This window comes from Ovis aries, chromosome 8, assembly GCF_016772045.2.
Source record: "Ovis aries strain OAR_USU_Benz2616 breed Rambouillet chromosome 8, ARS-UI_Ramb_v3.0, whole genome shotgun sequence".
Classification (NCBI taxonomy): domain Eukaryota; kingdom Metazoa; phylum Chordata; class Mammalia; order Artiodactyla; family Bovidae; genus Ovis; species Ovis aries.
In genome coordinates this window covers 72,919,100-72,934,256 of record NC_056061.1, presented here as the reverse complement: position 1 = coordinate 72,934,256, position 15,157 = coordinate 72,919,100, and the positions used below count along the sequence as shown (strand labels likewise).

The 15,157-nt window shown below is 44.8% G+C and overlaps 1 protein-coding gene across 7 annotated transcripts in view; it reads right to left on the bottom strand.

The window, feature by feature from the left end:
• The window catches only part of SASH1 (SAM and SH3 domain containing 1), a 347,119-nt gene that overhangs the window by 27,700 nt on the left and 304,262 nt on the right, over positions 1–15,157 (bottom strand). For all 7 annotated transcript variants that reach the window (XM_027972535.2, XM_060419800.1, XM_042253775.1 and 4 more), the window contains 2 exons: positions 10,245–10,377; positions 4,756–5,102 (listed from right to left, as the gene is read on the bottom strand). In XM_027972535.2, coding sequence (XP_027828336.1) covers positions 4,756–5,102; positions 10,245–10,377 — 480 coding nt within the window. The remainder of the gene's footprint in view (positions 1–4,755; positions 5,103–10,244; positions 10,378–15,157) is intronic.

The window sequence follows — 15,157 nt, the reverse complement described above, 5'->3', positions numbered from 1 at the left end:
TCTCAAAGAGCTGGACATGACTGAATGACTGAACCACCGACCACCAACACCACCCTGAGAATACGGTAGCTTGTCCTGGCAACTGTAGTACTGAAGTCGAGATTTAGTCAACATTCTAAATATGCAAGTGAAGAACTAGAGCTTAGTTCTGGGCCTTATATTCTGGGATCTTCAACTGTCAAACCACAGCAATCCTAATAATGGACCCAAAAGTGAGCGACAGCTGGTATGACAGAAAGAAAGGCCGGGAGAAGGAAGTGCTACAGGAGGCATTTCAGGATAACCAACGTCCAGGATAGCACATAACTGTTCTCCTTCATCAAAGCTGCGGCTGCTGTTTTAAACAGTCTACCATGGACACGACTTCCAATAGACATGACTTTCAGTTTATATGAATATCAATGGACAATGTGATTTCCCTTACAGTCAACTTACTCAGACCTGTATCAATTCTATATAAAGAGACAATACCTCTGTAAACAAAATCATCACCAAACCCCCTCATCTGCAAGCAATGTCATGACCACCTCTCAAGCCTGATTTTTAACTTTAACTTCCCCTTTCCAGTGTATAGTGCCAAATACATTTTCTCATTTCTGCAAAGGCAGTCATTTTATTCCAGTCGCTTTCCTGTGACTCGGGGCTCCACAGACACAGTATGGCATCCAGATGCCTCATCATTTTATGTCTCTCGTGCTCCCCCTGCTTTGAATTCCAACGCTGACTGCACCACTGGAGCCCAGCATGTTATTTCTGATGCACATGAAATAACTGACAAAGAATTTATGTGGAAACTATAACTGCAATAAATTAGAAGCTTATTTATGTCTTCCTAAGCCTGCTGCATGCATTTTTTCCTAAAATAAGAAGTTTAGAGGAAAGAGTGGACTGGTTTTCTTAACTGCCAACTAAAACTTCTTCCAGTGATAGGCTAAGATATTTGGAACTGGTTCTTCTGTATGAAGGATGAACCAAATGTAACAGTACCGCTTGAACTAATCTACAACTTTTTCTATTATATCAAGCGGCTCTTGAAGCAGCACTCTTTCAACAGAGAAAACAGAAGAGTAAAAGAAAGTAAACCAATCTTTGACTTCAGTGGTCTACATAAATAAAGCTTACATGAAGCTTTTCAAGTTCAAACATCTCCTGTACAGAAATTACAAGAAAATTTTAGATAGATGCTTGTGGATGAGGAGAGCCAGTCAATGGAATGGTCATGCAGTTGAAAACATGTTTTGGGGGGAGGTTGGATTTTTTTCAAATGGACAAAATTCCAAAATGTCATGCATGTCTGTTCCCCCAAACAAAATTGAATGACCAAATAAAAAGCAAGACAAATGACCGTTTCCAGTGAGTACAAAGCATTGTCATTTCCCTGAGGTTTCATCAAGCAAATATGGCATAATTTGAAAGACAAAAAGATCAAGGTTGAAGAGTAAAGGAAAGTATACTTTTGAATAAAATGAAAGAGAGATATGACAAGAAGAGTGGAAAAGACTTAAGTTGAACCAAGCAAAGAAATTATCTTAACCTCTTAAAAACAAAAACGAAAACCCTTCTTCTGTTGTTAAAATATTTAACAACAGAGGTTAAAGCCTGAGCTTCTACCGCAGGCTGGAGAAGGAAATGGCAACCCACTCCAGTGTTCTTGCCTGGAGAATCCCAGGGATAGGGGAGCCTGGTGGGCTGCAGTCTACGGGGTCACACAGAGTCGGACACGACTGAAGTGACTTAGCAGTCTACCGCAGGGGCCATGGGTTTGATCCCAGGTTGGGGAACTAAGACTTCATACTCCACACAGCATGGCCAAAAACAACAACAGGAAAAACAAAAACACTAATACTCCCCTACTGATGCTTTTGAACTGTGGTGTTGGAGAAGGCTCTTGAGAGTCCCTTGGACTGCAAGGAGATCCAACCAGTCCATTCTGAAGGAGATCAGCCCTGGGATTTCTTTGGAAGGAATGATGCTAATGCTGAAACTCCAGTACTTTGGCCACTTCATGCAAAGAGTTGACTCATTGGAAAAGACCCTGATGCTGGGAGGGATTGGGGGCAGGAGGAGAAGGGGACGACAGAGGATGAGATGGCTGGATGGCATCACTGACTCGATGGACGTGAGTCTGAGTGAACTCCGGGAGTTGGGGTTGGACAGGGATACCTGGCGTGCTGCGATTCATGCGGTCGCAAAGAGTCAGACACGACTGAGCGACTGAACTGAACTGAACTGATGTTCTCTGAATAATTAAATTTCATTTTCTTGATTGTACAACTACAAGAAATGGTATGTTCAAATTTCTAATTTAGCACTGAACACGTAATTTCAGCGAGTATTAAAACTGTCCAGTACTGCCTCAAGCTCACAGTATTTCAAAAAGCACCTAGTGTCAGGTTGATGCTGGGGACAGAGGTTCCAGAGTGCCACTTTTACAAGTGGCGGAGTCAGTACATGAAAACAAGCTCGTCCAAATGTCCATACTCAGCATCAGTGAAGAATTAATCACGGGCCCCCTGATGGCACAAATCTTAGAAATACCACTTCTAAAGAGAAGGTTCTGAGGAAGTTGTATCACTAACAATATAAATAATATAAGGGATATATGAGCGAGCAACTCAAGTCACTCAGTTGCAAAACTCCTCCATATTACCTGATTTAAACTCACAGGGGTGAGCCATCAGTTCACAGAGAAGTGGATCTGATCTGTCAAGGTACACAGGCAAATAAACTAGGCAGAACACCTCTGAAGGTTAAAAAAACAACAACAAATTATACCAAGACTAGGTGGCCACAAGTATTTTCCAAAAGATCTGTGGGTCAGAACTGAAGGGGTGATAACAAGAAATAGTAACAAAGAACTATTACTTTACAACAAAACCAAAACCAACCACAACTGCGGCCAAGACACAGAACCAGAGCAAAAGCTGTTACTGATAATATTAAAAGTGTTGCAAGATTTACAAGAAGGTAAAAAAAATGGAAAGTAAGACCTAGCGAGAAAGGCAACATGTGGGGATATTTGGAAGACCTAAGGGCTGGTACAGATGTAAGCATTCTATAAGGATGGCACTGACCCCAGAAACAGAACTTGATTGAATGAATTTAGATTACAGTAACCACCCTGGGAAGTACACCTTACATATGTGAAGAACTCTGGGAGAAGCCACCACGGGAGGCAGCAACACAGTCTATTCCTTCAGACCTCTGAAAGGGGACAGGCCAGCAGCCCCAGGTGGATTAAGCAGGGCGCCAGGGGCCACAAGCCCACAGTTCAGCCTCATCCTGTGCCGTTTTATATAGGCTCTTGTGCAAACTAAAAGTTGAGTGGTAATTTCCACAGGGAAATACTTATATTCTCCAGTTCAATATAAGTCTTGCCCTAAAAATAAATTTCACCAAGTCTCAATTCAGTAATGAAATTGAAGACCATTTTCTTTATTTGAAAGTCAGTACTTTATTCCTTGCTAGGTACAGAAGAATCTATGGGGCAGTGGAAGGCCCTTTTGTTTAAAAAGATAAGCACATCAAATATAGTTAAGTAAAACAAAAGAGCTCTAATTTTTCTTTCCTTTTAGATTGGAGAACTTTCCCTTTGTCCCCCAGACATAAATGTATTTCACAATGGTTTTTAAATTGGTGAGCACAGTGGTGCCCATCTACTGTGAGCTAGTTCTTATTGTTCTAATTAACTGGAGAAGAGACACCTCCTTGCAGGGCAAAACGTCCTTCTGTTTTGAATCAGCGTCTTGTGGTCAAGTGATAGGATGGCTGGGACTCAAGGCAGCCACTTCTAGAAGGCCAAACCCCACCTTGTACTCTGAGAGCCCTTCTCTGAATCAGTTTCAATGTTTAGTTTTAAAGGCTTCCCTGGTGGCTCAGACGGTAAAGAACCGCCTGCAATGCGGGAGACCCGAGTTCGATCCCTGGGTTTGGAAGATTTCCCTGGAGAACAGAACGCCCACCCACTCCAGGATTCTGGCCCGGAGGATCCCACGGAGTGTATGGTCAGTTCATGTGGTCGCAAAGAGTCGGACACGACTAAGAGACTTGCATTAAAAATCCAACAGCTTCAGCTGGCAAGAGGGCAGATGAGAAAGAAGGAAGGAGCGATTCCTTTAAGAGAAGTGGGGTTAGGAATGGAGGTGATGGAGTGAGGGACCAGGAGAAGAGGGGGAGGGAGCCAGGCTCCCGGCAAGAGAGGCCATAACGCTTGACTGAACGTCACAGAAATGACAAGGCCATCCCGGGACCGTCTGGGTGACTCACGGACTTCTGGTGGATTCTCAAGAGAACCCTCTTAGTACAGCGGTCCACCGTGGCAGCCCACTTCCTCTTGGCCTCCTCCTCCTCCTCCAGCAAGCACCGCCTCAGGTCCTGCTTCTCGGCCTTGCTCAGGGTCCTGTCTGAGGCAGGACGCACTAGCTGGGTCAGGTTCAGGTGGCTGTACAGGCTGCGCTCCACCACGTAGGTGACATTGAACTCGCTGACCGCGGGGCGCCCGCGTGCCCTCCTGCCTGGGCCGCCGCAGCCCCCGCCCCCTTTGGGTTTCTGCCGGAGCAGCTGCAGGTCGCAGGTGGCACTGTGGACGCCCTTCCTGGAGGGGCGCTGGCAGAGGAAAGCTCTGGAGCACGAGTGATTAGCGTCTGTCTTCTTCAAGCGGATCTGCTTCCGGACACTCTGCACCTCCTCCAGGGACGCCAGGAGGTGGTGTCGCCGACGGTGGCTGTCATAGAAGCAGAGACCATCGGTACTTACCCCGTGGCTCAGGGACCCGAGCCCCTTCTTCATCTCCCCCTCGGTGAGGGAGCGGGACACCTTCTGAGCCTTGTCGTCTTCCGGGTACGAGAAGAATGTCCCCATCTTCTTGGGGGGCTTTATCAGGCCCCGGCTCTCTCCTTTGCTGAAGGTTTTGACCAATTTGCGGCCAGCACCCCAGGTGTCCAGGCTACTGGACGATGGAGAAGTGGTGAGAGAGTCTGAGTCATCTTCTGGGGGTTTCTCAGGAGAAGCATCAAAGAAAAAGGGCTTCTTGTGCACGCCGGAGTACAGGGCGGACCTTTCATCTGGGACCGGGGAATTCTCAAACACCTGTTCCTCCCCGCCTGGAGGGAAACACACACACACACGGTCAGGGGCTCCTGTCAACACACCCTTGCATTCTCACAGACTTGTCTTTAGATCCCTCAGCCCCCACAAAAAAGCAGCTAGTCCATCCAGCCAGCCCAGCCAGTACAACCCACTTCCACAATCACTTACCTCCCATAAACCTGGTTCCCGCTTACATAAATGCATATAAAGAAGAAAATAAACTGAGCAAATAAATGGTTTCATGCAAGGCTAATGTTAAAAGGTTTCAGATGTGTTTTCTCCCCCTCCCCCTCCTCTCAGTGTCTTTGTAGACCAAACACCTTTACAGACCTATTAAAAATGCTGCTTGGAAACTCTAAGCCCATCCATAACACAATATTCCTTAGGATTTAACGATCATTATCCTCCCCAGTATATCAGTGCAGTCCTCAGAAGGTAAGAATCAGAATCATTCTCCCCTCTGAGAGGTGCTCCTGTTTATCTGGATGGCTTTCTACAGTCAGAGTGAGACGAATGCCATGCGGCTGACAGCGATTTTTTTTATTGGTACACGTGCCATTTAAGTAATTAAATCACCAAGGGAGAAGTTAGGGTGAAGAAGCACCATAAAGGGTCACAGCCTGCAAACGCAGCTGACAAATGGTCCCTGCTTGACAGGCTGAACACTAAAAGCTGGGGAACTGGATGATCCAAGCCAGGCATTCCCATCGACGCAGGCCCTGCTACAAAGCAGCAAGGGCGTTTAAGGGCCTGGACACGCAGGCAGCCTCATGGAGTGTTCCATTTCGTCTCAAGGATTCCAGCTCTTGAAGCCTTCACTGGAGCCAGGTATCCAGCCAAGCCTTTCAGAGCCCAGTGGAAAGGTTTGGACTTGCTGGCAGGAAAACTGAGTTCTTTTCTGCATGTGTTATGTGAACAGATGTGAGAAAAGAAGTAGGTCAAACTCTGGGTGTAGTGATCCTAACTGGCTCTTGTCCCTTTAATTATCGATATAAGGAAACTTTTGAGCACTGCGGCTTCTTGCCAGCTGAATTGTGAAGAGGAAAAAATACCAAGTTCCTTGGAACAGAAGGATGGCACTAAATATACCAGCTGGGACGAGGGTGCCAGTGTGTGGCTAAATGTCAGTGATAAAGGGAAAGGACAGCTCTCTCCACAGTGGGGTAAAGATGAGTGACTGGTAACAGGCTTTTAAACTTCCAGAAATTTCTTAATTTTCCTAACTGATGGGAATTACAGTTACAAATAGAAAGAGGAAAAAAGTTGCTATTAAATACAGCCCAAGACTGACTTTGACGTCAAGGAGATAGTGGTGGGGAGAGAGAGACTAAAAACATATCCGGTTCAAAGCTCTCCACAATCTGCAGCACAAATATATTCACTCGAGAATTATTCCTGGATCTTTCAAAGAAGTTTAAAACCCAGGGCTATGGTTCTGATGGACACTGATCAGACTAGAATGCTTCCTGTTCCCTCTTCAGGACACCTGAGTAACATAGACTAGAGACCAAGCGGCCATATGTTGCTGGAAGTAAAATACGGCAGCCTCTTCCAGATACAGCCTACCCTCCACTACCAGGAGTGAAGTGATCAGGTTGAATGGCACAGCCTGGGGACAGGGGCAGCCCAACAGCAGACTGCTCCCTAAAAATAGTCCAATAACGGATCGTGACTTCACATTAGCCCAAGTGATCATGGAGGTGTGCAAAGGTCCTTAAGGTCTTAAGGGGATTTGAGGACGTTAAGGACCTATCACTCAGAACTGTTCTGGAAATTTTCTAGATTCTGTATTTGGGGTTGTCATCAGAGATTCCAATACTTCCGTGTCACGTATGAGTTTGGAACCAGCTGGTTCACACATGCCCATGACGTAAGTAGCTCCACTTCCTGGTTCTGGCACGGCAGCATCTGGTAAGGAGTGTGCAGCGAAACAGGGCAAACAATCCAAAGAGGACACCTTAGCCTGTGCTATGGGCAGTCCCCATGTGGTATGGGTTCTTCCATCCTTGCCAGAGCCAAGGCCTGAAATCCCAGTCCATGCTGGAGTCCTTGGGGTTTAGGGTATTACTTCTCCCATTTACCTCTGACTTGAAAGTACAACTATCATGCTGGAAGAACAACAACCAAGATGTGCTCAACTTCATCATCATCTGGTGTATGAGTTGCTTCTTGCTCAGCTGAGATGAGAATAGGTCATTTTGACAGGAGGAAGGAGGCAGGTATGACATGACTTAAAGCCAAAAACACAGATTCTAGCTCTGGCCATGCCACTCACCGTCTCCACCATCGTGGACAACTACTTCATCTCTCTGAGTCTGTTTCCTCACCTGTAATAATGCCTACCTGTATTTATTTTATTTTAATGGCCATGCCATGAAGCTGGCAGGATCTTAGTTTCCCGACCAGGGATTCAACCTGGACCACAGCAGTGAAAAGTGCCAAGTCCTAATCACTGGACCACCAGGGAATTCCCAAGGCCTACCTATTGTAGTAATATCTATTATAAGGATATTGAGAGGATAAAATTAAATGAAGAGATAGGTAAAGGTGCTTTGTGTGCTGAACAACACAGTACAAAAGCTAGCGATTCATTAGCAGGTCACAGGTGAACTGGAGTAATGAAGGAAGGGAAAAGACACAGAAATGACTGGATAAAGGGCACTACCCTGGCCTGCAATGTCGTATTGTCTGGGGTCACCCACGCACCAGATAAGGACTCACTACTCTAGTTACAAGAGTAAGCCTGAGTGACGAATTGTAACTCTCTGGGCTTTTCCAAGACGCCAAAGCTGGGGAGTGAGAGATGGGGTGGGAGCAGAGAGCACACCCAGGATCTAGAGGAGTTAGGCTGCGCAGACTTAATTCCAGGGCTCTGTCCAGCTGGCTCGGTGACCATGAGTACATTACTTCCCCTCTTTGTGTCCATCTGAGTTTCCTCATTTCACAAATGAGGGCAGCATCAGTGTCTGCCTCTGGTGAGTATTCTGAAGATGACATATTACGAGGAGCTGTAAGATGACATATTACAATAAAATCTGAAGTGTTTAGGAAAGTGGCTGGCACACAGAAGGCTCTCAGGAAATGCTCATTATTATTCAGACAACTTAGTACTGGCACAGGCATGCGGAATTCAAAAGGATCAACTCTTTGAAGGTCCAGGGGCAGAAGGAGGGATTGTGGGAACTATGAATCTCTCCAGCTTTGTAAAGAAGGTGCCCAGGTGGCCTCTCTGTACCAGCACAAGCTCTCTTGTTAATGAAGAAGAATTCTACCATGCAGAGCATGGAGGAGTACCAATCTAGCACGGTGATGTTGGGGGCAGCCTGCAGCAGATGCCCTGAGCTGTACACACACCGGGGGCCTCTCCTGGTGACAGTGGCAAGCCTGGTCAATAGCACCCCAGATGCTGGACCCCAGAACTGCCACTTGGGATTAAACTCACTAAATCCATCTTCCATCTATGACATTTAATTCATGCCCAGATGAACCAAAACTCTATGCTGAAAGTCCACAGAGTTATTACCTTTTACCCTATAGCAACCTCTTTTGGTATACTTTCCCTTTTTCTCAACTACGCCTCTCAGAGATAGCTGAATCGATTGATTCTGACATAAACACACAAGTGAGAATATTTCTGTGCTTTTATAAGCCCCAACACACATGACTATCACATACAAAGGGGCTCCTGGTGGTAGGCACAGGACCATGTACTTCACCCATTTATCTCATTTATGGACAAGACCCTCCAATTTATGCACTGGCAACTATGCATGAGGTTTGTTTTAAAATGAGATGCTCCCAAGGTTGAATGATGGCAATTCCATATGTTCCTACTTAATATTACCAAACGACACTGTGTGTGATTTCAGTAGACCTGCCACGGGAGAGGAAGTCAGACTGTGTGTTCTGTTCTGTGGAACCATGACAAACAGGCAGGTATTAAAACAGCCAAATGTAAACAGCACCGCACCTGGAATTACCATGCAAAAGACACCCAGATGCAACCCTGGAATTAAACAGAACTCTAAGTGTAAGAAACTGGCCATAAAGCAGATAGTGTCTCTTTCCCTGCTTCTCTTGTCTCTTCCCCCTTTCCTTTCCATCTCCACTTTCCCATAGTAACCCCCTGGCCTTCAGTGGATTAAAACCAATAAATAATTACATTTTAAAAAAAATGTCAAAACACCAAAAAGAGCAACAGAAATCCTCATCTACGTAAAGAAAGGGGAGTTCAGTTCCCTGCAAGGTGCGATTTGATTTAGGTACAAAAAAAGAGCCTCTACAATGGCATTCTTTAAATCTACATGTTACAATTTTGAACTTCCCCACAATGTCAATGTGACATTTTAACAAGCCACGTGCTTTTAAAAAGAATAAAAAATCCTTTCTAGCATTTCTTTCAATCACTAATTGTTTCCCAAACAGGAAATCTTACTCTTTTGTAACTTTTGGGGAGACTTTTACAAGGTGCTGCACATGCACTTTACTAACAATAAGAAAGACAGACGCGGTTGAGATTTAAACTGTCATAATTACACTTCAAAGGTTAACTATTCAATATAATAAATCTAAGTTCATGTCCCTTTTGACAGTATGGCTTCATCTGATGAGTGGCTTGGCCAGGAACCTGGCTCTTAAAGCACTTAGAATGGGAGGTCCTTAAAGCCTCTTTGGAACTGAGACTTGAGATCGTTAACAGGAAGAAGAAATCATCCCTCAGAGATCTGAAACGACATTAAGTGCCTTGTTTGTTAGATGTCTGAGGTGGAGATATCTTAAATTTGGACTAAATTCACTGGGTGAGAACCATAGTCCTTTAGAAGCCGAGGCTCACGCTCAGATGTTCTAAAATAAAAGTTTATATAAAATGGTGTAGGCTCCAAATGAAAGCTGGACCACATCTTGAGAAGATTTCATTGCCATACACTAGCCACGCCCCATCTTTGTAATATTTAAATAACTAAGCCTCCGGAATGCTGGAGGCCAGGATCCTACATTCCAGAAGATACTCAGTGCTGCCTTCCTCACATGCAATCCCAAATTCCCCCTCTGCCAGCCTCAGCCAGAACCCATTTTTCCACTTTCATATTTTCTACTGAGAGACGGACCCCACATGACTTGCTTTGGAATAAGTAGGGCAGAGTTTGCTTTGTTACCTTCTGTGCTGGGCTTTTTCATTTCTTCCACCCTGATGAGTTTCTTTCTCACTCTGCGAGTGGAGTTTACCAGCTTGTGTAACCTCTTAAACTTCACCGACTCCTCGGTCTCATCCTCCGACTGTTCTCTTGACTGGCAAAGAAACAAAGGAAAAGTTAATCAGATAATTGCTGGGCGGAGCTCCGCCTCACTGCCAGTCTTAACTCTGGCAGCTCTGCAGCTGAACTTGGGGCACCAACAAAGCCGCCCAACAGGTTCATAGAAAGACACGTACCATCATCTTAAGGTCTAATCTGGTGAATAATTAGGTCCTAGGCACCCCCACACACACCGATGGCCTGGCCTGGCCTGGGGTGCATTTGTCTCAATGAATTCCCGGTTCTCTTAGAGAGAGCTCCGGCAGGACGCTCCCCTAGGCAGGCCCTGTAATTCCAGTTACACTGCTGTGCTTTGGGCCAGCCTCTCCTCTGCCTGGCCCATCAGGGCTTACTGTTTAACGTGGTCATCGACTACTTCTCCAAACCCAGATTCTGTTGACTTGTTCCAGTCCTCCCCGAAAATCAAAAACAGCAGGGCAGGAAAACGGAAGAAATGCAAAAAGCTATCCTCGGTCCCATTTGTGGGGACTGTCTCCCATCCCTCCTTCCGCCTCTCGCAGCTCCTTCCAAGAGTTCCCAAGGAGAGCCTGGGGAAAGAGCCTGCATTCCTCCACGAGGGACAAGGGAAAAAGCTGACCTTTTCAGCCATACAGTCCAGTCCATATTCCCCAGCATCCCATTTCAGTTCTGCAGTGATTCAAGAATGCTCAGCCCAGCTGTTTTCCCTCAAGTATCAAACATTACAGAGACGGGGGGAAAAAAAATCTCTGCAGCAATGACCCAAGCGAAAAACAATCCTTTCCTTGTGAACAAAATGAGGCTTTCGTTTCCAAGTCAGCTCCAACATTCAACAGGCAGCTTCCTCTGTTTTATCTGCTCAAAATGTGGAAAAAGCAAAAGAAGGCTCCAAGTCAATGGACGTGCTGCCCGAGCCGGGCGCGCCGGCATCCTTGGGGGCACAGAGCCGGGCGGAAGTGCGCAGGCTCAGCACAGCCCAGGCCGCTCTGAGCCGCTCCAGCTCACCCCACGCATCCTGCCAACAACCTTCCCTCGGTTCCCTCCAACCTAGCTCGATGACAGAGCGGGGAGAGACATGCCTCCTACCAAAACCAAACCACATCTCCGAACCTGAGTCTAATACGGAGACCTCCCCACTTTGAAGAAATGCTCTCACGAATCCCAATTTTATAGAAGCTAAATTGGGAAGCAAGAGTGAGCAGAGAACAGTTCAAGAGGAAATGAGGTAGGGATTCTAGTAATTACTTAGGCAGAAAAATAGTGTCTGCTCTGAGTCCACAAATATTTCTGTAAGCACTCTGGCCCTCTGTCAGGGATATATGACCCACTTCCTGGCCTCTGTCGTGGCCCTGGGGTTCCCAGCATTGGAGCCATTGTACTTTCTCCCTGCAAGACTATAAGTAAACCATTCACTCCTTAAAGAATAATTATCATAACCCATGAAACGGCAAGTCATCAAGAGAGGGGTATTTCTCAGACTTTCCTTCTGTGAAGTATATCAGTACCTACATCCAATTTCTCTCTTAAAAAAAAAAAAGGTCCTAGGTAAAATATTGCATACACATTTCAGAATTAAAGTTAACTGCTGGTAATGAAGAGTAGAAATTAGGCCCCCAGATAATCGTGGAAGGAGGATACATTGCATGCTGGCCATCATGCTTAATGCATTTGGTCTAAAACTTAAAAGGTAACACATTAAAATAATAAGTACAGCTTCTACTATATATTTGTCTGACCGGAACTTTACTTTTTCTTGCATGACTTGCTGGTGTATGATGGGACAGTCAGACTGGTCAACCAGAGGAATGAGAACTTGGTTAACCCCTCATTCTGGGTAATCAGCACCTGAACAAAACCACAGTGCATGGAATTACACATAAACACTGAAAAACATTCTGCCTCCTTGATGACGTCTCTCAAAAACCAAGTACTTCTAATAGAAGAAGAGTCAACATTTGACCACGGAAAGTTTCTGTACCTACAAATCTAGACTGTCTATAACCCTCACATTAAAAATTCTGAAGTCACGTGGAAATGAAATAAGCATATGTGTGTGTGCATGCTAAGTTGCTTCAGTCGTGTCCAACTCTTGCGACCCTATGGACTGTAGTCTGCCAGGCTCCTCTGTCCATGGGATATGGACTGGAGCCTGCCAGGCTCCTCTGTCCAAGGGATTCTCCAGGCAAGGATACTGGAGTGGGTTGCCATGCCCTCCTCCAGGGGATCTTCCCAACCCAGGGATCGAACCAACGTCTCTTACATCTCCTGCATCAGCAGGCAGGTTCTTTACCACTAGCACCACCTGGGAAGCCCCGAAATAAGCACAGGTTGCTCATAAGCAAAATTCAGGAAGTTACATTGTAGAATGAATATCACTCATACGTAGCTTGGGGTTGCTGGTGGCGGTGTGCATGGGTGTGTGTAGGCATGGGAAGGGGAGTAAAAAAAGAAAGAGGATCTGGAAAGGGACAATACAAAAATCCTGAGTCATAAAGATACAAATCACTTGTAGGAAACACACTAACGGAAGGAAATTTTCAGGAAGAAATCAAAATAGTTAAACCAGGACAACAGATTTAAAGGCAATGACACCTCCCCATCCCCACCAGCTCTACTTTCCTCTTCTCAAATTCACTGGGGTGAAAAAGAACATATTGCAGGTACTTATTTCATTACTTTCACATGTTCCATCTATTTTTTGAGAAAGAACTCTTCAGAATTTTGAATTATTTTTTAATTTTTCTTGAAAAAGATTAAAAGTTTGGAGGCATTTGCCACTGACAAATCACAAATCATGGCAACCAATAACTGTCTGCAGTAGCATGTTTGGGGATACTAGACAAGATAGATGACACAGCACTATTTATATGAAGAGAAATGCAGGATAAAAGCAGTCATTCAAGAAATATATGTATATCTTATTATTATCATTTTTAAAATAGAAAATCTCCTCTTTGTGAGCCCAGAAGTCACTGGAGGTAAACACTTTATCCCAAGGATGCTTTTTATTGAGAGAGGTGTTGACTTCTCACTTCCTCCTGGGTCCAGAGGAAGAAGAGTTGTGAAATATTTGCCTTAAAAAAATCCTCTCCAGCTGTTTCAACATAAAGACTCTGTAAATGGCATGCATTTTTCTTTTAAACTAGGCAGTAAAGCTTCAATTCCTCATTTCATGTTTCTCCTTTTAAATATGCACGTGCCACTTCTGAAATGCTGGAAAAAAAGAGACTTGTCTTTTTATTCAGAAAATACACCCCCAGAAATGTACGTGTGAGATGGGGGTGTGAGAATCTCTTTTAAGTTTTTTAAAATTAAGAAATAGATATGTGTATGTAAAGGAAATCCTCATACTTAGAGGAACTTTGTAGAAAATGAAGGAAATCTGCATTGAATATAAAATGAATGACTGATTCCAAGAAACAGACTCAACGCTATTATAAAACCAGGCTTTAAATAAACTAAAGAGAAAAAAAATAACAGTATATGTTTATACACATTCAAACACAAGATGGTATCGCCTACCCTCCCTGTCTTGGCCCAGGTCAGAGTACTAAAATAAACCTTAATTTGACCAGATTCTAAATTAGAAGGTGGAAACTCAATCATCTGTATACAACCCTTCACCTCTAAACCTTTAGTAGAAAAGGCAATAGATTTATCCCACCAGAGGATGTGGAAAAGTGGATTTACAATATTGTAAATAGAAACATTTGATTTCCAACCTCCGTCTTGCAGATTTTTCCACCAGAAAGCCCATATGGCTCAACTTTTAATTACTTTGGCTAATGCTATATGTAGTAATTCTGTGGTGAATGCTTAAGTGTTTCATTTCTGGTTTCCATGGCAACATTACATCAGATTGCAGACAGCTGGCTCCACAGTTTTAAACCATAACAAATTGACCAAGCCAAGGCACAAAACTATAGCTGCTTTAAAGAGAGCGTACACCATTCTCCCGCCAGGGTGCTGAATGAGGAGACTATGGGGCCCGTTTGGCTTGCAACAGAGGGTGGAGCCTCCCTCTTTCTCAGCTTCTTTTGGAATATGTGCATCCTTGACACATGTGCAATGTTCTAATGGGAAAGACATGGAGCCAGCGCGGAGAACTTTTTACAACACAGCTACATTAAGGATAATCAGAAAAAAAGGGAACACAATTAATAGCATCTGTAAATACGAAAATGCGTGTGCTGGAGCAAACGGAAAGCATGGCCTTACTGATCAAACTGAAGCCTGTCACTGCAGGTCGTAACAGATGCTTCACTTGCCCCTGACCTTGTAACGAACAGTTCTCAGAAACGGTTGATATACTAGAACAAATGCTTTCCAAAAGCTGCGTGGCAGAGTCCTGCAGGCAAAGCAGTAACCTCTTGTAATAAAGACTAATCTGAACTTGCACGGAGCAACTAGAACCCTTTGGGGGACCGCTGGAGACCTTGCTGAGCACAGGATTACAACTGCGCCTTCTGCAGAAACACACTCACTCAGCTTGCTTCCCCAGCTCCAAACATGTTCCGACTAAGTCAACGTATCTCCCCCGGAGCCACGCAGGGAACATTACATTTATGCACTCCTGAAAAGTATTCTGAAATTGGCAAGGTATTCGCCTGTGAAATTCACACGATGTCACTGGTACTAAACCTTCATGTTAGGAGAAGGAAACCGATCTTCTTTAGGAGAAAAGCCGTTTGCAACACTGCCTGAAGCCAAGTCTTCCGCGTGAAAAGCCTCCGCGAGTGGCAACTAAGCTCCCAACCCATGTACACCCAACCCCTCGTATCCTGCTTTATTCTCAA